Source organism: Rhinopithecus roxellana, chromosome 22 (genome assembly GCF_007565055.1).
Source record: "Rhinopithecus roxellana isolate Shanxi Qingling chromosome 22, ASM756505v1, whole genome shotgun sequence".
In the NCBI taxonomy this organism is placed as follows: Eukaryota; Metazoa; Chordata; class Mammalia; order Primates; family Cercopithecidae; genus Rhinopithecus; species Rhinopithecus roxellana.
The window spans coordinates 7,217,331-7,243,550 of record NC_044570.1 but is presented as its reverse complement, the minus strand read 5'-3'; the positions used below and the strand labels follow the sequence as shown (position 1 = coordinate 7,243,550).

General features: G+C 63.0%; 1 protein-coding gene across 2 annotated transcripts in view; it reads left to right on the top strand.

Annotated features, from left to right (window-relative positions):
- The first annotated feature begins 1,234 nt into the window (after positions 1–1,234).
- Positions 1,235–26,220, top strand: part of PPP2R3B (protein phosphatase 2 regulatory subunit B''beta) — a 38,480-nt gene continuing 13,494 nt past the window's right edge. The window contains exons 1-2 of one of the 2 annotated variants that reach the window (XM_030926281.1): positions 1,235–2,021; positions 19,401–19,586. In XM_030926281.1, coding sequence (XP_030782141.1) covers positions 1,695–2,021; positions 19,401–19,586 — 513 coding nt within the window. In that variant the 5' untranslated portion in view covers positions 1,235–1,694. Of the gene's footprint in view, positions 2,022–10,360; positions 10,854–19,400; positions 19,587–26,220 lie in introns of those variants that run through there. The other variant, XM_030926282.1, reaches the window with a different exon arrangement.

Below are 26,220 nucleotides of genomic sequence, written 5' to 3'. Positions count from 1 at the left end.
ACAACAAAATTAAAAATTAGCCAGGCATGGTGGCGTGTGCCTGTTGTCCCAGCTGCTTGGAAGGCCGAGGTTGGAGGATTGCTTGAGCCGGGAGATCAAGGCTGCACGGAGCTAAGATCGCAGCTTGGGTGACAGACCAAAACCCTGTGGGTGACAGACCAAAACCCTGTCTCAAACGAACGAAAAGAGTTACTTAGGCCGGGCGTGGTAGCTCATGCCTGTAATCCCAGCACTTTGGGAGGCTGAGGCGGGCGGATCATTTGAGGTCAGGAGTGCGAGACCAGCCTGGCCAACATGGTGAAACCCCGTCTCTACCAAAAATACAAAAATTAGCCAAGCGTGGTGACGGGCGCCTGTCATCCCAGCTGCTCGGGAGGCTGAAGCAGGAGGATCCCTTGAACCCAGGAGGCCGAGGTTGCAGTGAGCTGAGATCTCACCATTGCACTCCAGCCTGGGCGACAGAGCGAGGTGCCATCTCAATAAATAAAGAAATAAAACTAAAAAAAGAGTTACTTATTGAGTCTAGCTCGATTGATGCAGCTCAAGCTCATAAAAGACCTTGAATTTACTCTAAAAGGGTGCAAAACCAGCTGAAACCCTATTTTGATAAAAAATGAATAAAAGGAGGGGGGGCAAGACGTAAAGGAAAGAGGTGCATGTGTGCCAGAGAGAGGATAATGCAGTGTCTTTTGGGCACTGTTCAAAGCAGAGAGAAACGCAACCACGGGGTCAAATGATTTAAATCACTAAGTCACGTCCCCGGACGTAGACGAGTTTTGCAATTTTCAAAGCAGTGGACGCTCATCCCAGAACTCCAGCGTTTAATGGGGTCCAACGCTTCCAACCTGACTTTACTGTTTGAGAAGCAAAGCGAACAGAAACGGGGCCCTTTGGGTCCCATGTAGCCCGTGATAATGAAAAATTCGGTTTTCTTTTCCCCGCGCGCTCCCGCAGGGCGCACGCTCGCTCCCGAGCTCGGCGGGCGCGCACCCCGCATGCTCGCTCGTTCCCGCTGCCTCGCACTGCGCAGGCGCACTCCCGTCCCTCAGCCCCGCTCGCTCATACACCTTCCAGCCTCTGGCTCGCGCCTCGCGGGCAAGCACCGCGCATGCGCAGCGGACCGGCCTCCCGAACGAAGCGCTTCCACCGTTACGCACGGCGCATGCTCTCTGCGGAGGCCGCCCTTCCCCTCGCTCTGGCAGGCACGCACTGCGCATGCTCGCATCTCCGCAGCTCTGAGGCCGCCTCGCCGCCATGGGCCGCCCCTGTGAAATTCCTAAACGCAGAAAGAGCTCGGGCGGGACGGCCGCCCCAGCCTCTCCTCCGTCCTGATCGCAGCCGCTTGGCCCCACCAAAGCCACCTGCAAAGGTTCCGAGGGCCCCGGAGCGCGCGTGGCCGGCGGCGGCGTCGCTTCGTGATGACGTCGTCGCGATGACGCGGCGCCGTGACGTAACGCGGGCGCCGTTGTTGGGGAGCGCGGCCGGCGCGCCCGTTTTAAAGCTGCCCTGAGCTGCGCGGGGCCGGACCGCGCCCCCTCCTCGGCCTCCCCGCACCCCGCGAGTCTGCGCCCTGGTCCCTGCGCCGCGCTCCCCTCAGCGGGCGGGGCTCGCGTCCCCCGGGTCCGTGCGGGCCGGACCGAAGCCCCCGGGGCGGGGCGCAGGTGTCCCGGGGCGCCCCGGGCCCCGCCCCCGCCATGCCGCCCGGCAAGGTCCTGCAGCCGGTCCTGAAGATGAAGGTGGACGAGCTGTTCCTGTACTGGCTCAGCGAGGCCAGCACGCAGCGGATGCTGCAGGACTGCCTGCGCCGCATCCAGGCGCCCGGGCGGGACCTGCCGACCGCGGGGGACGCGGAGCTGCCCGGGGTCTGGCCCGCAGCCCCGCTCGCCGCCACCCCCAGGCCCGGCGGGCTCGACCTCGCGGCCACCCCCGGCCCGGGCCCCGCGCTGCCCCTGGGCGCCGCCTGCAGCCCCAGGAACGCGCCGCACGCTCGAGGCACCCGTAGATCCGCAGGGACGAGAGTAGTAAGTGACTCTTCCTTCCGCTAACACCTGCGCAGGTGGCTCTGGAAGCCGATAGCGGACGTGTGGCCGCGCGGTGGAGGCAGGTGGGGCAGCGTCAGACCCCAGAACGGTCTCATATTGAGTCTGTTCCCCGCCCCGCACACACACACATGCGAAAGTCCCACGTACTGAACATTCCGTCATGCACAGTCGTTCACCTCCATATCACACCATTGATAAAGGTAGAAAGGCTTTCTTCCTGTTTTCCATTCTATTCCATTCTCTTCATTTTATTTTAACTTAATTTTAGCGTGAGACGGAGTCTTGCTGTGTCACCCGGGCTCATGGCCCGATCTCGGCTCACGGCAACCTCCGCCTCCCGGGTTCAAGCGATGCTCCCGCCTCCGCCTCCTGAGTACCTGGGATGACAGGTGCACGCCACCACGCCCGGCTAATATTCTTTTTTCTTTTTCTTTTCTTCTTCTTCTTTTTTTTGAGATGGAGTCTCGCTCTGTCACCCAGGCTGGAGTGCAGTGGTGCAATCTCGGCTCACGGCAACCTCCACCTCCCGGGTTCAAGCGATGCTCCCGCCTCAGCCTCCTGAGTAGCTGGGATGACAGGTGCCCGCCACCACGCCCGGCTAATATTCTTTTTTCTTTTTCTTTTCTTCTTCTTCTTTTTTTTGAGATGGAGTCTCGCTCTGTCACCCAGGCTGGAGTGCAGTGGTGCAATCTCGGCTCACGGCAACCTCCACCTCCCGGGTTCAAGCGATGCTCCCGCCTCAGCCTCCTGAGTAGCTGGGATGACAGGTGCCCGCCACCACGCCCAGCTAATATTCTTTTTTCTTTTTCTTTTCTTCTTCTTCTTTTTTTTGAGATGGAGTCTCGCTCTGTCACCCAGGCTGGAGTGCAGTGGTGCAATCTCGGCTCACTGCAAACTCCGCCTCCCGGGTTCAAGCGATGCTCCCGCCTCAGCCTCCTGAGTAGCTGGGATGACAGGTGCACGCCACCACGCCCGGCTAATTTATTTTGTATTTTTAGGAGAGATGGGGTTTCATGATGCTGGCCAGGCTGGTCTCAAACTCCCGACGTCAGGTGATCCGCCCACCCCGGCCTCGCAAACGGCTGGGATGACAGGCGTGAGCCACCGTGCCTGGACATGTCTCTTATTTACCTATGATGTCAAAGTCCCACTTCGAGTTGTCCCACGAACCCACGTACACATTGGCTGATGTCCCCTGTCTCCCTAGACATGTGGAGATGGGTGTCTCATGTCATCTTGATGACATATTGATTTACGTCCCGCCACTACGTTCGGCTCATTTTTGTATTTTTAGTAGAGATGGGATTTCACCATACTGGCCAGGCTGGTCTCGAACTCCTGACCTCAAGTGATCCGCCCGTCTCGGCCGCCCAAAGTGCTGGGCTGACAGGCGTGAGCCACCGCGCCTGGCCGGCTTTTTCTACTACCTCTAGAACTCACCGTTGTGCCTTCTGCCCTCGGTAGAACTAAGCATCGTGCGTTCCATCCCCTCTAGAATTCACTTTCGTGCGTTCTGTCCCCTCTAGAACTCAGCATTGTGTGTTCTGTTCTTTAGAACTCAGCATTATGCGTTCTGTCCTTCTCTGGAACTCAGCATTGTGCGTTCCGCCCAATGTAGAACTCAGCGTTGTGCGTTCTCTCCCCTCTAGAACTCAGCGTTGTGCATTCCGTCCTCCTGTAGAACTCATCATTCTGCGTTCTGTCCCCTCTAGAACTCAGCGTCGTGCGTTCCGTCCTCCTCTAGAACTCAGCGTCCATCTACATGATGCATGTTACATGAAAAGGTAACTGTGTGGCCAGGCACAGTGGTTCACACCTGTCATCCCAGCACGTTGGGAGGCCGGCCCATACACTTTTTGTGTATTAGGAGCCAGGCTGTTGTGAACATTCCTCTTGGGTCAATGCCTCGGTGTGGAATTGCTGGGTTGTACGGTAAGCATAAGTTGAAAGAAACGTAGCGACAAAAAAGCGTGAGGGAGCCCCGTTCTCTTCCAAAGTGGTTTGTGCTCCCCAAGCTCTTCCACACTCAGCAACCCTCGATGCTGCTGGCCTTTGTAATTTCAGCCAGTGGAGTCTCGCTCTGTGGTCGGGCTGGTGTGCAGTGGCGTGATCGTAGCCTCAGCCTTCTGAAAACCGGGACCACAGGTACGTGCCACCACGTCCAGCTACTTTTATAATTTTTGTAGAGATGGGGTCTTGCTGTGTTGCCCAGGCGGGTCTCAAACTCCCGGGCTCAAGGGATCCTCCCACCTTGGCCTCCCAACGTGCTGGGATGACAGGCGAGGGCAAGCACACCCGGCCAGCATGGCATGGTTTGGATCGCATTTCCCTGTGGCCTGGTGTGGCCGCGGGATTTTCAGGTGCTTGTTTTCCCTTCACGTGGTTTCCGCTATGAAGCACCTGTTCAGGTCGTTTGTGTGCTTTTTAAATCGGGTCATGTTTTCACTGAGCTGCGAGAGCTCTTTACGTCAACCTGTGGGCAAGTCCTTGGTAAGATAACGTGGTGTGTGCCTATTTCTCTCGAGTCCGGCTTGCTTTTTATTTTTTATTACAAACTGTTTGTACAGCCCAAGGTGTCAAAGATTTTATATTTGTCTTCAGAAAGCTTTGTGGTTTTAGGTTTGCGTTTCGGCCTGTGATCCAGTTCAGGTCAGTTTTTCTGCGTGGTATGAGGTGAGGTATGGAGATGACCCCAGCACCATATGTCGGTGAGTCTTTTTCCCCCCATGGAATTGTGTTGTTGAAAGTCGGTTGACTACGTACATCTGGGTGTATCGCTATTTTCATCCCATTGCTGTATGTGCATCCCCTCACCTTCATGGTCCTTTTTCCAGATGAGTGTCACTTTCCAGCAAATTTTGAAAGCCGGTAGTGTGAGTCCAAGCCTGTTCTTTAAAAGTCGCTTTCCAGCAAGAACAGCCTGTTGGAATTTTGGTTGGGACTGCTTTGAATCTGTGGATCAATTTGGGTTCATTGATACCTTAACAGTATTTTCCAATCCACGAACAAAGGACTTTCCATTTACTCAGGTTTTGTTCAGCTACGTTGTGTAGTTTCCCGGGTACACATCTTGCACCTCCTTGATTAAATTTCTATCCGTTTATTTAGTTCTTCTTTTTTTTTGAGACGGAGTCTCGCTCTTCGCTCTGTCGCCCGGACTGGAGTGCAGTGGCCGGATCTCGGCTCACTGCAAGCTCCGCCTCCCGGGTTCACGCCATTCTCCTGCCTCAGCCTCCCGAGTAGCTGGGACTACAGGCGCCGCCACCTCACCCGGCTAGTTTTTGTATTTTTAGTAGAGACAGGGTTTCACTGTGTTAGCCAGGATGGTCTCGATCTCCTGACCTCGTGATCCGCCCGTCTCGGCCTCCCAAAGTGCTGGGATTACAGGCTTGAGCCACCGCGCCCGGCCTATTTAGTTCTTCTTTAATTTCTGGAAGCTACTCAGTAGTTTTGGTACCCACCTAACCCGTGATTTTTGTCAGACCGGCTGCCTGCATTCTAGAACGTTAGAACGGGGTATTTGGAGATAAACGTGTGCGTGTGCATCACACACACAGGTGCATACACACAAACACACATACACAGGTGCATACACACAGGTGCATACACACAGGTGTATACACACACACAGGTGCATACACACACACATACACAGGTGCATACACACAGGTGCATACACACACACAGGTGCATACACACACATACACAGATGCATACACACAGGTGCATACACATACACAGGTGCATACACACAGGTGCATACACACACAGGTGCATACACACACACAGGTGCATACACACACACAGGTGCATACACACAAACACACATACACAGGTGCATACACAGGTGCATACACACAGGTGCATAGACACAGGTGCATACACACACACAGGTGCATACACACAAGTTTACACATACACAGGTGCATACACACACATACACAGGTGCATACACACAGGTGCATACACACACACAGGTGCATACACACACATACACAGATGCATACACACACACAGGTGCACACACATACACAGATGCATACACACACACAGGTGCATACACACACACAGGTGCATACATACAGGTGCATACACACACACAGGTGCATACACACAAGTTTACACATACACAGGTGCATACACACAGGTGCATACACACACATACACGGGTGCATACACACACACATAGGTGCATACGCACACACAGGTGCATACACACACACACACAGGTGCATACACACAAACACAGGTGCATACGCACACAGGTGTGCTGATTTTAATGTTTCATTAGAAGTTCTTAACAGACATGTCATAAGACAGAAACGCACCCAGAACCCTCAGGGCAGGAGCTCGGGTTTCTGAAGGTTTCGTGCGGGAGCCGTGAGCTTGCCCAGGGACTGTAGCTTTCGTATCAGGTGTGTGCCTGTCTGCGTTCAGTTCTTACCGCCTTCCTAACAATGACCTATTCACGTGTTCATGGTCGGCACCGATGAGAGTCTCATTGTGAGGAGGAAGGAAGGTGTTCAGAACCCTTCTTGTCACCTTCGAGAATCTGCAGCCATCATCTTCATGGCTCACGGGTTTGCCTGTTCCTAGCTGTGCTGTTAGCTTTGGATGTTCAGGAAAACATTTTCTCACAAAGGGTAGGTTGCCTTCCTAAGCCTTTTATTTATTTATTTATTTATTTTGAGACAGAGTCTCGCTCTGTCGCCCAGGCTGGAGTGCAGTGGCCGGATCTCAGCTCACTGCAAGCTCCGCCTCCCGGGTTTACGCCATTCTCCTGCCTCAGCCTCCCGAGCAGCTGGGACTACAGGCGCCCGCCACCTCACCCGGCTAGTTTTTTGTATTTTTTAGTAGAGATGGGGTTTCACTGTGTTAGCCAGGCTGGTCTCGATTTCCTGACCACGTGATCCGCCCATCTCGGCCTCCCAAAGTGCTGGGATGACAGGCTTGAGCCACCGCGCCCAGCCCGTAAGCCTTTTAAATCTAGGATTTCACAAAAGCCCTTATGTTTGCTCGTTGAAGACACATTTTTATTCTAAAACAAGCCATCGGAACAAATGTGTGTTTAGTGAGAATGGAAAGTGAAGCGATTTTTATGAAAATTTTGCATAAAGGTCTTCTGGGCATTTTAGGAGCATTAGAGGTTGATGGTACGATTGTGTCCCCACGGGAGAAGGACAGTGGAGATTCGGGTGCCGGGAGGGGCCTTCATTGGCGCGGATGGCAATGCTGTGTCATCGGCATAGGAGTGTGGGGGAAACACGCTGAAAACACGCCTCACAGATTCCGGGCTGGCCTGTGGTGCAAAAACAACTCTGTGATGGCCCCGTCCCTGCACACAGTCGTGTATAGACAGCCCCGTGGCGGCCCCACTGGGTGTGGACGGCCCATCCCTCCCCCATCCCATGTAGACAGCCCCGTGGCTGCACTGGGGGTGAGTGGTGCAGGTTCTGCGTCGGGACAGGACGTAGGAGTTCCAGGGAGGCAGTGGGGGCTGCACCTGGAGGTGATTTGAGGGCTCCAGGTCAGAGTCTTTAAATCTCTGTGTATGTGTGCACTTCAGGATTTTGAGGCTGTGTTCCAAAAGTCTTTTTTTTTTTTTTTTTTTTTTTTTTTTAAGACAACGTCTCTCTCTTGTTCCCCAGGCTGGAGTACAATGGCGGGATCTCGGCTCACTGCAACCTCCGCCTCCTGAGTTCAAGCGATTCTCCTGCCTCAGCCTCTGGAGTTACTGGGATGACAGGCGCCTGCCACCACGCCCAGCTAATTTTGTATTTTTAGTAGAGTCGGGGTTTCACCATGTTGGCCAGGCTGGTCTTGAACTTCCGACGTGAGGTGATCCGCCTGCCTTGGCCTCCCAAAGTGCTGGGATGACAGGCGTGAGCCACTGTGCCTAGCCGTGTTCCAAAAGTCTTGTACGGAAAGAGGAAACGTGGCAGTCAAGTCTGCAGGGGCGTGTGTCACCCGGCGTGGCAGGACAGGGCGTGTTGCCTGAGCGTGTGAGGATGGCACCTCCATCGCTGGCATCCCCCGCATTTTGGGCTTGATCTTTGACTTTGGGAGGGAGATCACAGGAAGTTGCTTGCTAATCGGGTTCCCCCAGCTGCGTTTGGGAGGCCGTCCGTGTGTGGTGCCGACCTGAACTCAAGCGGCAGAACCTCTGCCTGTGAGTTTGCGTCCCGCATGGTGGGGGACTGGGCCGCACCTCTGCCCTGTGAGTTTGCGCCCCGCATGGTGGGGGCTGGGCGGCGCCTCTGCCCTGTGAGTTTGCGCCCCGCATGGTGGGGGACTGGGCCGCACCTCTGCCCTGTGAGTTTGCGCCCCGCATGGTGGGGGCTGGGCGGCGCCTCTGCCCTGTGCCCTGTGAGTTTGCGCCCCGCATGGTGGGGGACTAGGCGGCGCCTCTGCCCTGTGAGTTTGCTCCCCGCATGGTGGGGGACTGGGCCGCACCTCTGCCCTGTGAGTTTGCGCCCCGCATGGTGGGGGACTAGGCGGCGCCTCTGCCTGTGAGTTTGCGCCCCGCATGGTGGGGGCTGGGCGGCGCCTCTGCCCTGTGCCCTGTGAGTTTGCGCCCCGCATCGTGGGGGACTAGGCGGCGCCTCTGCCTGTGAGTTTGCGCCCCGCATCGTGGGGGACTGGGCCGCACCTCTGCCCTGTGAGTTTGCGCCCCGCATGGTGGGGGACTGGGCCGCACCTCTGCCCTGTGAGCTTGTGCCCCGCATCGTGGGGGACTGGGCCGCACCTCTGCCCTGTGAGTTTGCGCCCCGCATGGTGGGGGACTGGGCGGTACCTCTGCCCTGTGAGCTTGTGCCCCGCATCGTGGGGGACTGGGCCGCACCTCTGCCCTGTGAGTTTGCGCCCCGCATGGTGGGGGACTGGGCGGCGCCTCTGCCCTGTGCCCTGTGAGTTTGCGCCCCGCATGGTGGGGGACTGGGCGGCGCCTCTGCCCTGTGCCCTGTGAGTTTGCGCCCCGCATGGTGGGGGACTGGGCGGCGCCTCTGCCCTGTGCCCTGTGAGTTTGCGCCCCGCATGGTGGGGGACGGGGTGGCGCCTCTGCCTGTGAGTTTGCGCCCCGCATGGTGGGGGACTGGGCGGCGCCTCTGCCCTGTGCCCTGTGAGTTTGCGCCCCGCATGGTGGGGGACGGGGCGCACTTGTTTAAATCGTCTCGTGGTGGTTTGAGCACATCCCCTCTGGGGCTTTCAGCTTCCGTTTGGAGACTTACAGGGGGTCAGAGGCCGACTTCTGAATCCTCAAGGACAGGAAGGAAATGAGAAGGATGGAGGCATCCAGGGACGGCTGGAGAAGGGAAGGAGGTGGAAGAGAAGGAGGTGGAGAGGGGCGTCCCCCTAAGAAGAGTTGGAAGGGGCGTTGAGGGTGGCGCGCTGTGGCGGGCGTGAGAGGTGGTGTGGAAGGTTGCAGGACAAGAGGCCAGTCTGAGAGGGCTGCAGACTGCTGGTTGCAAGTCTAGGACACTCGGAAAAAGGAAAACCATGGAGACAGGAAACAGATCGGGGGTTGGCGGGTTAGGAGGGAGCGGGGGTGCGTGGGTGCACACCGACGTTTTTCGAGGCAGGGAAACTCCTCTGCATGGCCCCACAGCGGTAGATCCGTGTCATCCTGCGTTTTTGCAGACTCCACAGCGTGTGCGGCAGCGGGAGAGCCCCGTGCACGGTTGACTCGGGGTGATCATGACCCGTCCAAGGAGGTGCATTGACTGGAACGGACGCAGGCGGTCAGGCAGGGCCGTCCTGATCGGGGACCCGGGAGGCTTTCTGCTGACAGCGTCCGGCCTGGCCGGGATGTGGCCAGTTTGTGACCCTCAGCCCCACGGTATGTCCTGTCTCCTTCCCGGTGGGATGCAGGTGCAGGCCCCTGAATGTCAGCTCGTCCTCAGTCAACGTTCCCGTCCCCCTTTTCCACCGCCCCTCTTTTCTTGTCCTAAATACGATCGCAAGCGAGTGCAGTTACCACAGTGAGCAGCGGCGGAGAAGACGACATCCTGGATGCCCATGCAGCTCAGCTGGATTCTAGAAACTCTTCCAGTGTGGGAAGGGGCGGAGACGCAGGCGTGCCTTCATGCTGGGGCTCCCGGGGCCTGCCCTGCGTGTTGGTGGAGGCGCAGCTGCCCCTGGCGCGCCCTGGGCTCTGGAGGGGCGAGCCGGAGCCGGCCCCGAGCCTGCAGCCGGCTTGGGTGTTGTGGGGTGGGGGGGAGGGGACCTTATTTCTCCGGGGGGAGCGCTTTCGACTGGGTCCCCAGGCTGTGTTCTCGGGAACCTGTTGATGCGCGCTCCAGGGCGAGCCACGTGACGGTGCAGAAAGCGCCCCCTGCCCTGCCGGACGGCCCAGCCCGGAGCGAACGGGGAGGGGAAAGGAGAGGACCGCGGGGAGCGAAGGGCCGTGCAGGGAGCGGAGCAGGAGGAGAGGAGAGCAGCGCCGGGGGCGGCCGGGTCTGCACAGTCGCGGGTCGGGAGGGGCGGCCGCCGCCACCCCCGGCGCCATGAGCGCTCCTCAGCCTGAGGAATGCGCGCGGCGCGGGCCCCGGCCCCAGAGCGCCTGGCGGGCGACGCATGGAGCGCGCTGAGCCCGGGCCCCGCCTGCAGCGCCCCGCCGGCCCCGGCCCGGCCCTGCCCCGCGAGCGCAGCGCCCGGCCCGGCCCGCGGAGAGCCCTGCGCGCCGACGGCATGCGGCTCCGGGAGCGCTCGCTGCGCCAGGACCCCGACCTGCGCCAGGAGCTGGCCTCGCTGGCCCGCGGCTGCGACTTCGTGCTGCCCTCGCGCTTCAAGAAGCGGCTGAAGGCCTTCCAGCAGGTCAGCCCCGCGGTGCCCCACAGCGGGCGAGGCCTCCCCGGCCCCGCGCGGACCCCCCTCGCCGCTGCCGGCCGTGCACCCGCTGTCCCGTGGCGGGTTCTCTGGCGTTCGCCAGATGTTCAGGAGCAGATGCGGGCGCGGGGGACCCGCTCGGGCCGCACGCCGCCGGAAACCGGGTGCGGCTCCTTGGGAGGCTGTGCCAAGCTCGTTAGGAAACCCGGGCTTTGGAAAGAGCCTCCCCGCTGCTCTCCCGGGAGTTTGGGCTGTGAGTGCGCGCCTTGCTGGGATCCACCAAGGGCGGGCTGCGTGAGAACCGTCAGTGCCTGGGAGGGTTCGCTGCAGACAGAGTTTTTTAATTTAAACAACACCTTGCACTGCTGGTCATAAACCCTGGGAAACTCCTTCACCCTTTGTCAAGGCAGCGGGCGGGTGACACTTTCCCGGCGTGATGGCAATACGCAGCATTCCTTCCCCCTGGCTAGCTGGTTTAAAAGAGTCGGTGGAGATATCACTCACATACCGCACTATTTATGCAGCGTGCTTTTACGCAGTCACTTGCGGGATTTGGAATTTATTTGTTTTTAGTTTTATTTATTATTTATTTATATGGAGACGCTGTCTCTCTGCTGCCCAGGCTGGAGTGCAGCGGCGCTATCTCGGTTCACAGCAGCCTCCACCTCGTGGGTTCCAGTGATTCTCCTGCCTCAGCCTCCCGAATAGCTGGGAGGACAGGCGTGCGCCACCAGACCCAGCTAAGTTTTGCGTTTCTGGTAGAGACGGGGGTTTCACCCTGTTGGCCAGGCCAGTCTTGAACTCTTGACCTCAGGTGATCCACCCACCTGGATCTGGGATTAGGGGCGTGAGCGTCCGCCGCAGCCGGCTTTGAAATTTAATCTCAGTTCTCTTTAGTGCTCAGGGAAGCAACATTTCTGTCTGTGCCCCGTGTGTATTGTGTAAGTTAGTTTTACAAGTACCAGGTGGTTTAAACGTGTAAGAGTCTTCCCGTGACAGCCCCGATATAATTTCAGAACTTAGGGTGTGGCTGTGGTCGAATCTGATCCGAATCTCATCCAGGCAGGGTGTGCGTGGCGGGCGCTCTCACACCCAAGTGATCCATCAGACCCGCTTTTCACACTGAGTTCCAGGAGTCTGGAACTAGTGGCCTAAACCTCAACTTGAACCGAAGCATCCTGCTCGAAGGGGGAGGGAGACCCACTTGCTGTTGATATTTTAATTGAAATTTTTTCTCTCGGATCACATCAGCTTTTACACGCCTTCAGAGTTTTTGTCTGACCTCTGTCTTCCAGGTTTTGACATTTTGCCTGTAAGTGCATAAGGGCGAGGCTGGTTTCTTTAAAATGCTCTTAACCTGCAGACCCTAAGAGTGAGATCAGCCTCGTGCAGTATTTGCTTTAGACGGTGGGAGGTGTGTGTCTGCTAGTTGCCGAGTCAGTTAGGTGATGAGCTCGCACGTGGCTGGATGAACAAGCTCTTCTGCCCTGCAGCGGGGCCCTGGCTCTCCTGCGGGGGGCTGCGGTGAGGATGCACCTGTGTGTCCACCTCCAGGAGGCAGAGCCCCTTCACCAGAGTCTGCGTTGTTTCAGCAGGACTGTTTATTTTTAACAAGTCGCTTTTTGGGAAACCGTGAAAATATTCTGTTTACAGAAGTTTGCTTCATTTTACGGAAAATCGGTTTCCACGTTTTTCGGGAGTGAGGACAGACATCGTGTGAAATGCGTGTTGTCTGAGGGGTGGTGGAGGAATTACAGGCTTATTTTGGGGTATTTGTGGGGGCGGTGTTGGGAGAGAAGGGGGCGTTTCCTGGCTGCTTTCACTCCCCGCATGAACGTGGGCTCTGTCAGGTTCCCCCAGTTGGACACACCCTCAGGAGGGTTGTCAGGGAGCATCCGTGTTGGAGCCACTGGACGCGTCTGGGTGCCGCGCCTCCGCCCTGGGACGCTGCAGGCTGGCTGGGCAGCACGGTGCTGTTTCAGGGGTCCCGTGACAGGCACAGCCTTCCGCGGCTAACGTAGACGGCACCCACGAGCCTCTGGTGGGTGCTTCAGAGCTTGGCCTTCCGAATGTGCAGACGTCCCGCCTGGGCTTCTGTTCCTGCAAAACCCCTGGCGGATGCTCCCTGCCCGGCTGGTGAACCCAGGCTCCTCCTCCTCCCTGTCACTGCCCACTTCCAAGTCACCGGCATATCCTTGCCAAACCAAACCAGGGCGGGGGGCGGGGGACCGCCGACTTGGGAGGGGAACAGCATGCGTTCACGCCGTGGGTCCCGGGAGGCGCCTGTGTGACGATAGCGTGCTACACGTACTCTCGCCGTGGGTCCGGGAGCCCCGTGTGACGATAGCGTGTTACACGGTACACGCTCTCACTGTAGGACCCAGCGTGTACCTGGAGCGTGGCCGTGCAGCTGCCTGGCCGAGCTCTTCTTGTTGGAGCCACTCTGCCTGCACCCTTCTGTCCCCGGACAACAGCAGGGCAGCTCAGACCTTGTTCCCAGCCCAGGACAGCTGTGCCGCCCCAGCCTGGCCCTCCCGGCCTGGGGAGTGACTCTCCCGCTCCCCACACACTGGTTCAGCACAGATGCTCCTCTTCACGTGTCCTGGTCACACAGACCCTGTCCAGCATCCCCACGGGAGTCCTTCGGGCGGACGCACAGACCGTGCACAGCACCATCCACGGGTGAAAGCGCCGTCGCCAACACAGCAGCCCCGCGGTGGTTGGAGCCGACCTCGGCGTGGTGACAGCCTCACTGCCAGAGCACGTGCCGTTCCCCTCCCAGGGCCCGTGGTCGCCAGAACCCTGGCAGCCTTTGGTTTGGCCGGGATGCCATCCCCTCGGCAGTGGCAGGGAGAAGGTAGAGCTTGGGTTCCCCACCTGGCAGGGAGCCGCAGCGAGGGGGGTTCACAGGAAACAGAAGCCGGGGTGGGAACGTCCACACAGAAGACCAAGCTCAGGAGTATCCACCAGGGGGCTCGTGGACGCAGGGAGGGCGCTCGATCCTCCCCTCGCTGTGGTGCCCGGCATCCACCGTCTCCCCTTGGCTGGTGGACAGAATGACCCCCACATGCCCCAGCCCAGCCTTCCGAGCTCCGTGGAGACTCACACCGCGCTGCAGCGTGGGTGCAGGTGCCAGCGCCTGGGCTGCAGGTGTGGGTGCAGGGCGCCCCCAGTGTCTCTCGGCGTCCGTCGAGGCCCCGTGGCTCAGCTGTGGTCGTGTGAGCTCCGTGAGCTCTGGCCCACTCAGGCACCTGGACCTGCTGCGTTTCCGTGTTGATCCCTCCACAGCAGTTCTCTGTCTTTGCTAGAGAGGGGATTTTTAAATGCACACGCAGGGCCTGAGTCTCTCGCTCCGTGCTCGGCTCCTCTGTGTCAACACCGACCTTTTTGACTCTGTGTTTAGCCGTCCAGCGTGTGGTTTGCAGGTGTAGCTGGCAGCGCTGTAGCAGCCCTCGCAGAGCGTCCCTGGGCGTCGCGTGCTGGGCCGAGAAGAGTGCTCAGAGCTTGCAGCGGGCCCTGCCTTCCAGGGGGTGGCCGCCATCTGGGTGGGCGAGGGGCTCAGCTGGAATCCATGAGTGTGGGTCTCGGCGGAACCCGTCCATCCCATCCCACAGCCTCCCACGCTTCCGCCTCCCGCCGCAGAGTGGGGGGCTCCTGCGGACACGGCTGTGCGTCGCAGCCTCTACGAGTGTGCCTTCCGCCGGCCCCCTGCTGCTCCGGCACCTCCTCTGTGGCTTTGACCGTGCTGTCTGGTCCTGCTGGGGTTGGGGCGAGGGTCCTTTGCACTGGTCACCGCGCCCTGCCTGCTGTGCGCACCCTCTGCACACGCGGGGGTCCCGCCCGCGGCCGGTGTCGCGAGAGGACGTGTAGCCGTTGCACGTGGCCTGCTGTGTTCTCAGGGAACTCACCTGCACCCAGGAAGCGCACGCAGAAACAGGCGGTGTCGGTGTCAGGCTCAGCCTTTGTTTTCGGTCGTATATGCACGTGTTTTGCAAAACTTTGGGTGTGCTCTGGGAGGGCGACACACATCTGTCACTTCTGGAATTGTGATGAGTCAGGGAGCTGCCTTCTCAGTGCCCTCAACAGAAATAGCTTGTCGGGAGGCAGGGCGTCGCCTTTATCGGCGTGCTGTGGGTGGCGGCCGCTTTACGGAGCGCTTTATAAAGTACACGTGTTGAGGAGGATTGACCGTGGGTGACCGGGCCGCCCGAGGCCCCTGTGGTTTGTCTGAACGTTTTAAGGAAGAGGCAGCTGACTTTAGAATTCTTCTTCCCCGCACAGGCAGCTGTTTCTGCTCCTTCTGTGTTTACCGCGGACGCCTGGCCTCCCGGGCCACGTTCGGGGCAGGGCCGCGGTCCCTGATTCCTTCAGAATCCGCTGAGACCTGCTGCTGGGCCCCAGAGGCGGCCAGTTCCCAAGTGCGCCATGTGTGTTGAAAAGAATGTGTGCTCTGCAGCTGTGCTGGGGCTGAGTCTATTTCTGTCCGTGAGATTAAACTTGTAAATCTCCCGTGCCCGCACGCGGTGGCTGCGTTGTTTCTTGTTCCGTCTCTCGTCTACTGGTGCCCAGGGCGGGGGTCCCGGCCTTCCCCGTGTCGCTGCCCAGGGCGGGGGTCCCGGCCTTCCCCGTGTCGCTGCCCAGGGCGGGGGTCCCGGCCTTCCCCGTGTCGCTGCCCAGGGCGGGGGTCCCGGCCTTCCCCGTGTCGCTGCCCAGGGCGGGGGTCCCGGCCTTCCCCGTGTCGCTGCCCAGGACGGGGGTCCCGGCCTTCCCCGTGTCGCTGCCCAGGGCGGGGGTCCCGGCCTTCCCCGTGTCGCTGCCCAGGGCGGGGGTCCCGGCCTTCCCCGTGTCGCTGCCCAGGGGGGGTCCCGGCCTTCCCCGTGTCGCTGCCCAGGGCGGGGGTCCCGGCCTTCCCCGTGTCGCTGCCCAGGGTGGGGGTCCCGGCCTTCCCCGTGTCGCTGCCCAGGGGGGGTCCCGGCCTTCCCCGTGTCGCTGCCCAGGGGGGGGGTCCCGGCCTTCCCCGTGTCGCTGCCCAGGGGGGGTCCCGGCCTTCCCCGTGTCGCTGCCCAGGGTGGGGGTCCCGGCCTTCCCCCCGTTGGTGACCAGGGTGGGGGGTCCCGGCCTTCCCCGTGTCTCTGCCCAGGGTGGGGGTCCCGGCCTTCCCCGTGTCTCTGCCCAGGGTGGGGGTCCCGGCCTTCCCCGTGTCGCTGCCCAGGGTGGGGGTCCCGGCCTTCCCCGTGTCGCTGCCCAGGGCGGGGGTCCCGGCCTTCCCCGTGTCGCTGCCCAGGGTGGGGGGTCCCGGCCTTCCCCCCGTTGGTGACCAGGGTGGGGGTCCCGGCCTTCCCCGTGTCTCTGCCCAGGGTGGGGGTCCCGGTCTTCCCCGTGTCGCTGCCCAGGGTGGGTGTTCTCTTCCTTTCCTGGCGTGCTGAGTTTGTGTCCAGTGGTGTTTACTTGATCGGTGCCAAGGCTGCGTTGTCAGGCGCGGATAAAGTTAGCGTCATGCTGTCCTCCCGTGACCGCCCTCTCCGGCGTTCTGCGGTGGCCTGTCCGTCGCCAGGTCTGTCCGTCCCCTTGTGTCACTTCATGGTCGTTAGTACAGCGACCCCAGCTTTACTGGCTGCCTGCTCTTTTTCCACCTCAAAAAAAACGTGTAGCCTCTGGGTCCCTAAGCCACGTATATCTCCTCTGTCCTTCTGTCTTCTGTATCTCCCGTATAGGCAAATGCTGTTTTCTCTCTGCAGCCGGCCCTCTGTCTTGTAACCGGAACGCCTGGTTCATTGATGTCCACGTCGTCTGCTCGTCGGTGCGATGGGCTGTGACTGTCTCGTCCTGCGTCCCTGTCTCCCGCTCTTTTTCAGCTCCGTCACCTCTTCTCTCGTTTGGGTCACACGCTTTCTACGAGCTCACTGTTTATCCCACCGATGGCGGCGGCTGGCCGGGCACGGGGTGCCTCACACCTGTGATCCCCGCGCCTGGGGAGGCTGAGGCCGGAGAATCGCTGGAGGCCAGGAGTTCAAGACCAACCTGGGCCACATAGCGAGACCCCCGTCTCTTTAAAGGAAAAAAAAAAGGAATGTGAACTAAATATTTCAAAGCCTAATATTCAACAGTATCTTTTTCTCCAACTCACAGACAGGCACAGTGTCATCCAGTCACCATTTCACGGACACGCTGTTGTTGTACTGAGCTTTTTTTTGTTAAGAATTGAACGTCTGTTTCCCACTCATTGCCCCTCCTCGTCCCTCCTTGCCATTCCGACCTTCCCTTTGGGAGCTCCAGGCTTCTCCCGGCTGCGTTTCCTCAGCGTTGGCCTCACAGGGTGTCTGTTAATGGCACGTTAATGGTCTGTTAATGTCTGTTCGTGGCACGCATCGTCTCTGTACATTCTGGTCTAAACGTGTCTACGTGTTCATCTCTTTGTTTTTTTTTGAGACGGAGTCTCGCTCTGTCACCCGGGCTGGAGTGCAGTGGCCGGGTCTCAGCTCACCGCACCCTCTGTCTCCCGGGTTTAAGCGACTCTCCTGCCTCAGCCCCTCAAGTAGCTGGGATGACGGGTGCCCGCCACCTCACCCAGTTAATTTTCTGTTTTGTTTTAAGACAGAGCCTCCCTCTGTCGCCCAGGCTGGAGTGCAGCGGCGCGATCTCGGCTCACTGCAAAGCTCCACCTCGTGGGTTGAAGCGATTCCCCTGCCTCAGCCTCCCAAGTAGCTGGGATGACAGGCATGAGCCACCAAACCCAGCGAACTTTTTCGATTTTTTTTTTTTTTTTTTAGTAGAGACGAAGTTTTGCCATGTTGCCCAGACTGGTCTCGAACTCCTCAGCTCAGGCAGCCTGCGCCCCTCAGCCTCCCAAAGCACCAGGATTGCAGGCATGAGGCACTGTGCCCGGCCGGTGTGAGGGTTTCGCACCATCCTGGTGACGTAAGTTTGGTTTGCAAACCTGCCGGAGAGTCGGCTGTCGGCGTACGTTCTCCGGGGAGAACTCCGCCCCGCCCAGCCTCCTACGAGCAGCCCCGGGTGACGGCTGCAACTTCCCTTTGCTTCCTGGGGCCGGAGGCGCGCTGCGGACTTCCTTGGAGTTCTTGCCACTGAAGGTGACGTGTTGTGGGCGCCGTACTTAGGGCACCTTCCCCGGAGGACCTGGGTTTTACCTCCTCTTCCCCGGAGCCCTGCAAGACGGAGAGATTTCGGGTGAGCCCGCTGGGCCCACGCTTCTGCGGGCAGAGCCTGTTCCGGCTCCCCGGGCTTCCCTGGGTTCTTCCTTCCAGGCCGCCGTGGCCTGAGATGTTCCTCTTTCCTGCCAGCCCGGGGGTGCCGTCTGGGAGACGTTTGTGGAACATGCCGTCCAGGGGTCTTGCCAGTTTTTAGCAGGAGGGTTGGTTTGTGTGCCCAGGTCATCATAATGTGGCCAAAACCGGGAGCCCGAGAGCCCACACGGAAGGGGGTGCCCTGCAGGTAAAGCTCTGCGGAAGGAGCGCTCCGTCGGCGCCTGCTGCGGGAAGCCTGCTCCGCCCCAGGTCCCGGAGGCGGCCTCTTTCCTCCTAGATGGGGATCACGGAAAAACAACAGAGTCTCACCTGGGGTGAGGGTCCTGTGGAGACAGCGGGGTGGGGACAGTTGGGGTGCTGTCTGTGGCCCTTGTGACCTGGGGTGAGGGTCCTGTGGGAGTAGCAGGGTGGGCTGTGTTCTCTGTGAGGACACTGGAGCTTGGACCCAGGCCTGGCGTGATCCCAGCAGTCAGGATTGTGGCTGCAGAGGCCCTGAGCTGTGGTCCATTGGTATATGGGGGTTTCCTCCCCGGACCCCTCCTCCATGGCACTTGGTGGAGGAGGACGCGGCCCCGTCCCCTGGGTAGCTGGTGGCACAGGATGCAGCCTGTCCCCTGAGTAGTTGGAGGAGGACACAGCCTCATCACCTGGGTAGTTGGAGGAGGAGGACGTGGCCCCGTCCCTTGGGCGGTTGATGGAGGAGGATGCAGTGCAGTCGCTGTTTCAGGGGGTGTTTTAGCATCACGGGATGAGATCAGATGTCCACCTCTCAGGTTGTGTAGAGATTCAAGCAGGAGAGTTTTGAGTGAGTGTTGTGGGGCCTGTGGATATACCGGGTGAGGGGAGTGCTGATGCTGAGTGGGGCCAAGAGCCCGTGGGTGTGGGTGAGGGGCTGGGTGAGGGGCCGAGGCGTGTCCACATCTACCTGGCGGTCGACCCGTTCGCCTGGCTGTCTGGTTGCCCTGCCTGTGCCTCTCCGAATGTGAGTCGCCTTGTCCCCAGGGCCCTGCGGGCTGTGGCGGGGGCTCAGTGGTGCAGAGCAGCCACCCAGCGTGGGGTCCGCGGCAGCATCGTGTGGCCTCCTGGGTGGAGGTGGCCCCTGCAGGGCAGTGCCCGTGTGGTCCCCGACAGGGACTGCAGCGTGTCCTCTCCCAGCCGGGGTCAGGCGGCCTCGGCACCATCGGCCCCAGAGAAGCCCTTTGTGTTGTCCGGGTGGGGAAGGCGTTCGATGCTCCCAGGTTCTAACCCAGCGCTGTCTGTAACTCTTCAGGTTCAGACGCGGAAAGAAGAGCCTCTGCCCCCGGCCACGAGCCAAAGCATTCCGACCTTCTACTTCCCCAGAGGACGCCCGCAGGACTCGCTCAACGTGGATGCCGTGATCAGCAAGATCGAGAGCACCTTCGCCCGGTTCCCCCACGAGAGGGCCACCATGGACGACATGGGCCTGGTGGCCAAGGTGCGTGTCACCCGTGTGACGTGGAGCCGCCGAGGGGGTACTGCGGGCACGAGAGGGTGAGGCGGAGCGGCCGAGGCGGGTGCCCGTCCCACGCGTGAGAGTGAGGGGGACGGCCGAGGCGGGTGCCCGTCCCACGCGTGAGAGTGAGGGGGACGGCGGAGGCGGGTGCCCGTCACACGCGTGAGAGTGAGGGGGACGGAGGCGGGTGCCCGTCCCGCGCGTGAGAGTGAGGCGGGACGGCCGAGGCGGGTACCCGTCCCACGCGTGAGAGTGAGGGGGACGGCGGAGGCGGGTGCCCGTCACACGCGTGAGAGTGAGGCGGGACGGCCGAGGCGGGTGCCCGTCACGCGTGAGAGTGAGGCGGGACGGCCGAGGCGGGTGCCCGTCACACGCGTGAGAGTGAGGGGGACGGCCGAGGCGGGTGCCCATCCCACGCGTGAGAGTGAGGGGGACGGCCGAGGCGGGTGCCCGTCCCACGCGTGAGAGTGAGGGGGACGGAGGCGGGTGCCCGTCCCACGCGTGAGAGTGAGGGGGACGGCCGAGGCGGGTGCCCGTCACACGCGTGAGAGTGAGGGGGACGGAGGCGGGTGCCCGTCACACGCGTGAGAGTGAGGGGGACGGCCGAGGCGGGTGCCCGTCACACGTGTGAGAGTGAGGGAGACGGCCGAGGCGGGTGCCCGTCACACGCGTGAGGGTGAGGCGGAGCGGCGGAGGCGGGTGCCCGTCACGCGTGAGAGTGAGGCGGGACGGCCGAGGCGGGTGCCCGTCACGCGTGAGAGTGAGGGGGACGGCCGAGGCGGGTGCCCGTCACACGCGTGAGAGGGGGACGGCCGAGGCGGGTGCCCGTCACGCATGAGAGTGAGGGGGACGGCCGAGGCGGGTGCCCGTCCCACGCGTGAGAGTGAGGGGGACGGAGGCGGGTGCCCGTCCCACGCGTGAGAGTGAGGGGGACGGCGGAGGCGGGTGCCCGTCACACGCGTGAGAGTGAGGGGGACGGAGGCGGGTGCCCGTCCCACGCGTGAGAGTGAGGGGGACGGCCGAGGCGGGTGCCCGTCACACGCGTGAGAGTGAGGGGGACGGAGGCGGGTGCCCGTCCCACGCGTGAGAGTGAGGGGGACGGCCGAGGCGGGTGCCCGTCACACGCGTGAGAGTGAGGGGGACGGAGGCGGGTGCCCGTCCCGCGCGTGAGAGTGAGGCGGGACGGCCGAGGCGGGTACCCGTCCCACGCGTGAGAGTGAGGGGGACGGCGGAGGCGGGTGCCCGTCACACGCGTGAGAGTGAGGCGGGACGGCCGAGGCGGGTGCCCGTCACGCGTGAGAGTGAGGCGGGACGGCCGAGGCGGGTGCCCGTCACACGCGTGAGAGTGAGGGGGACGGCCGAGGCGGGTGCCCATCCCACGCGTGAGAGTGAGGGGGACGGCCGAGGCGGGTGCCCGTCCCACGCGTGAGAGTGAGGGGGACGGAGGCGGGTGCCCGTCACACGCGTGAGAGTGAGGGGGACGGCCGAGGCGGGTGCCCGTCACACGCGTGAGAGTGAGGGGGACGGAGGCGGGTGCCCGTCACACGCGTGAGAGTGAGGGGGACGGCCGAGGCGGGTGCCCGTCACACGTGTGAGAGTGAGGGAGACGGCCGAGGCGGGTGCCCGTCACACGCGTGAGGGTGAGGCGGAGCGGCGGAGGCGGGTGCCCGTCACGCGTGAGAGTGAGGCGGGACGGCCGAGGCGGGTGCCCGTCACGCGTGAGAGTGAGGGGGACGGCCGAGGCGGGTGCCCGTCACACGCGTGAGAGGGGGACGGCCGAGGCGGGTGCCCGTCACGCATGAGAGTGAGGGGGACGGCCGAGGCGGGTGCCCGTCCCACGCGTGAGAGTGAGGGGGACGGAGGCGGGTGCCCGTCCCACGCGTGAGGGTGAGGGGGACGGCCGAGGCGGGTGCCCGTCACGCATGAGAGTGAGGGGGACGGAGGCGGGTGCCCGTCACACGCGTGAGAGTGAGGGGGAGCGGCTGAGGCGGGTGCCCGTCACACGCGTGAGAGTGAGGGGGAGTGGCCGAGGCGGGTACCCGTCCCACGCGTGAGAGTGAGGGGGACGGAGGCGGGTGCCCGTCACGCGTGAGAGTGAGGGGGACGGAGGCGGGTGCCCGTCACGCGTGAGAGTGAGGGGGACGGAGGCGGGTGCCCGTCACACGCGTGAGAGTGAGGGGGACGGCCGAGGCGGGTACCCGTCCCACGCGTGAGAGTGAGGGGGACGGAGGCGGGTGCCCGTCCCGCGCGTGAGAGTGAGGTGGGACGGCCGAGGCGGGTACCCGTCCCACGCGTGAGAGTGAGGCGGGACGGCGGAGGCGGGTGCCCGTCCCGCGCGTGAGAGTGAGGGGGACGGAGGCGGGTGCCCGTCACGCGTGAGAGTGAGGGGGACGGAGGCGGGTGCCCGTCACACGCGTGAGAGTGAGGGGGACGGAGGCGGGTGCCCGTCACACGCGTGAGAGTGAGGGGGACGGAGGCGGGTGCCCGTCCCGCGCGTGAGAGTGAGGTGGGACGGCCGAGGCGGGTGCCCGTCCCACGCGTGAGAGTGAGGGGGACGGCGGAGGCGGGTGCCCGTCACACGCGTGAGAGTGAGGGGGACGGAGGCGGGTGCCCGTCCCGCGCGTGAGAGTGAGGGGGACGGAGGCGGGTGCCCGTCACACGCGTGAGAGTGAGGGGGACGGAGGCGGGTGCCCGTCCCACGCGTGAGAGTGAGGGGGACGGAGGCGGGTGCCCGTCACACGCGTGAGAGTGAGGGGGACGGAGGCGGGTGCCCGTCACACGCGTGAGAGTGAGGGGGAGCGGCCGAGGCGGGTGCCCATCCCACGCGTGAGAGTGAGGGGGACGGCCGAGGCGGGTGCCCGTCACACGCGTGAGAGTGAGGGGGACGGAGGCGGGTGCCCGTCACACGCGTGAGAGTGAGGGGGACGGAGGCGGGTGCCCATCCCACGCGTGAGAGTGAGGGGGACGGAGGCGGGTGCCCATCCCACGCGTGAGAGTGAGGGGGACGGCCGAGGCGGGTGCCCGTCCCACGCGTGAGAGTGAGGGGGAGCGGCCGAGGCGGGTGCCCGTCACGCGTGAGAGTGAGGCGGGACGGCCGAGGCGGGTGCCCGTCCCACGCGTGAGAGTGAGGGGGAGCGGCCGAGGCGGGTGCCCGTCACGCGTGAGAGTGAGGGGGAGTGGCCGAGGCGGGTGCCCGTCACGCGTGAGAGTGAGGGGGACGGCCGAGGCGGGTGCCCGTCACACGCGTGAGAGTGAGGGGGACGGAGGCGGGTGCCCGTCCCACGCGTGAGAGTGAGGGGGACGGAGGCGGGTGCCCGTCCCACGCGTGAGAGTGAGGGGGACGGCCGAGGCGGGTGCCCATCCCACGCGTGAGAGTGAGGGGGACGGCCGAGGCGGGTGCCCGTCCCACGCGTGAGAGTGAGGGGGACGGAGGCGGGTGCCCGTCACGCGTGAGAGTGAGGGGGACGGTGGAGGCGGGTGCCCGTCACGCGTGAGAGTGAGGGGGACGGAGGCGGGTGCCCGTCACGCGTGAGAGTGAGGGGGACGGAGGCGGGTGCCCGTCACACGCGTGAGAGTGAGGGGGACGGAGGCGGGTGCCCGTCACACGCGTGAGAGTGAGGGGGACGGAGGCGGGTGCCCGTCCCGCGCGTGAGAGTGAGGTGGGACGGCCGAGGCGGGTGCCCGTCCCACGCGTGAGAGTGAGGGGGACGGCGGAGGCGGGTGCCCGTCACACGCGTGAGAGTGAGGGGGACGGAGGCGGGTGCCCGTCCCGCGCGTGAGAGTGAGGGGGACGGAGGCGGGTGCCCGTCACACGCGTGAGAGTGAGGGGGACGGAGGCGGGTGCCCGTCACACGCGTGAGAGTGAGGGGGACGGAGGCGGGTGCCCGTCACACGCGTGAGAGTGAGGGGGACGGAGGCGGGTGCCCGTCACACGCGTGAGAGTGAGGGGGAGCGGCCGAGGCGGGTGCCCATCCCACGCGTGAGAGTGAGGGGGACGGCCGAGGCGGGTGCCCGTCACACGCGTGAGAGTGAGGGGGACGGAGGCGGGTGCCCGTCACACGCGTGAGAGTGAGGGGGACGGAGGCGGGTGCCCATCCCACGCGTGAGAGTGAGGGGGACGGAGGCGGGTGCCCATCCCACGCGTGAGAGTGAGGGGGACGGCCGAGGCGGGTACCCGTCCCACGCGTGAGAGTGAGGGGGAGCGGCCGAGGCGGGTGCCCGTCACGCGTGAGAGTGAGGCGGGACGGCCGAGGCGGGTGCCCGTCCCACGCGTGAGAGTGAGGGGGAGCGGCCGAGGCGGGTGCCCGTCACGCGTGAGAGTGAGGGGGAGTGGCCGAGGCGGGTGCCCGTCACGCGTGAGAGTGAGGGGGACGGCCGAGGCGGGTGCCCGTCACACGCGTGAGAGTGAGGGGGACGGAGGCGGGTGCCCGTCCCACGCGTGAGAGTGAGGGGGACGGAGGCGGGTGCCCGTCCCACGCGTGAGAGTGAGGGGGACGGCCGAGGCGGGTGCCCATCCCACGCGTGAGAGTGAGGGGGACGGCCGAGGCGGGTGCCCGTCCCACGCGTGAGAGTGAGGGGGACGGAGGCGGGTGCCCGTCACGCGTGAGAGTGAGGGGGACGGTGGAGGCGGGTGCCCGTCACGCGTGAGAGTGAGGGGGACGGAGGCGGGTGCCCGTCACACGCGTGAGAGTGAGGGGGACGGAGGCGGGTGCCCATCCCACGCGTGAGAGTGAGGGGGACGGAGGCGGGTGCCCGTCACGCGTGAGAGTGAGGGGGACGGCCGAGGCGGGTACCCGTCCCACGCGTGAGAGTGAGGGGGAGCGGCCGAGGCGGGTGCCCGTCACGCGTGAGAGTGAGGCGGGACGGCCGAGGCGGGTGCCCGTCACGCGTGAGAGTGAGGGGGACGGCCGAGGCGGGTGCCCGTCACACGCGTGAGAGTGAGGGGGACGGAGGCGGGTGCCCGTCCCACGCGTGAGAGTGAGGGGGACGGCCGAGGCGGGTGCCCATCCCACGCGTGAGAGTGAGGGGGACGGCCGAGGCGGGTGCCCGTCCCACGCGTGAGAGTGAGGGGGACGGAGGCGGGTGCCCGTCACGCGTGAGAGTGAGGGGGACGGTGGAGGCGGGTGCCCGTCACGCGTGAGAGTGAGGGGGACGGAGGCGGGTGCCCGTCACACGCGTGAGAGTGAGGGGGAGCGGCCGAGGCGGGTGCCCATCCCACGCGTGAGAGTGAGGGGGACGGTGGAGGCGGGTGCCCGTCACACGCGTGAGAGTGAGGGGGACGGAGGCGGGTGCCCGTCACGCGTGAGAGTGAGGGGGACGGAGGCGGGTGCCCGTCACGCGTGAGAGTGAGGGGGACGGAGGCGGGTGCCCGTCACGCGTGAGAGTGAGGGGGACGGAGGCGGGTGCCCGTCACGCGTGAGAGTGAGGGGGACGGAGGCGGGTGCCCGTCACACGCGTGAGAGTGAGGGGGACGGCCGAGGCGGGTGCCCGTCACACGCGTGAGAGTGAGGGGGACGGAGGCGGGTGCCCGTCACGCGTGAGAGAGGCGGGACGGCCGAGGCGGGTGCCCGTCACACACGTGAGAGTGAGGGGGACGGCCGAGGCGGGTACCCGTCCCACGCGTGAGAGTGAGGGGGACGGAGGCGGGTGCCCGTCACACGCGTGAGAGTGAGGGGGACGGCCGAGGCGGGTACCCGTCCCACGCGTGAGAGTGAGGGGGACGGAGGCGGGTGCCCGTCACACGCGTGAGAGTGAGGGGGACGGCCGAGGCGGGTGCCCGTCACACGCGTGAGAGTGAGGGGGACGGCCGAGGCGGGTGCCGCCGGCGTGTGAGGGTGAGGTGGAGAGGCTGGAGCGGCTGAGGTGGGGGTGTGGACTTTGCATCTTCTGACCGAGTTTAACTCACTCGTCAGCTCTGCCGGCTCGCTGCTGACTCGCTGTTTGCAGCCGGCCGAGTCGCCAACGCGAGGTCAGGATATCGTCAGGCGAGCCCAGTTCAGCGTCTCTCTTCTCGTCTGTGTCTGTGTCTGTCCCCTGACGTGCCGCACGGCGCTGCCCGCCAGTGCAGTGCTGGACAGCCGCAGAGAACATGCCCCTTCCTGCGTCGGGCTCACGTCGCCCCTGGCACAGCGGCCCTGCCTCATTTCTTCCTGGCATCCTTCGTCAGACTCCGGAGGCCCCTTCCCTTTCTGTTCCTTGTTTGCTGGCAACTCTTTTCTTTTCTTTCTTTTTTTTTTTGAGCCAGGTTCTCACTCTGCCCCTGGGCTGGAGTCCAGTGGCATCATCTCAGCTCACTGCAGCCGCGACCTCCTGGGCTCGAGTGATCCACCCCCCTCAGCCCTCCCGAAAAAATGCAGCCAGACCACTGGCACCTGCCACCACACCTGGCTGATCTTTTCTTTTTTCTCGTAGACACAGGGTTCCGCGACGTCGCCCGGGCTGGTCTGGAACTCCTGGGCCAGAAGGGCCCTCTTGTCTCAGCCTCTGAAAGTGCTGGTGGGACGATGACAGGCCTGAGACACCGTGCCTGGCCTCAGTTTTACTTTTTAAAATGACCAACGTGCCTTGAAGTTGGTCCAGTATATTCTCGACCCGTATTTTCAGACGTGTATTTCTG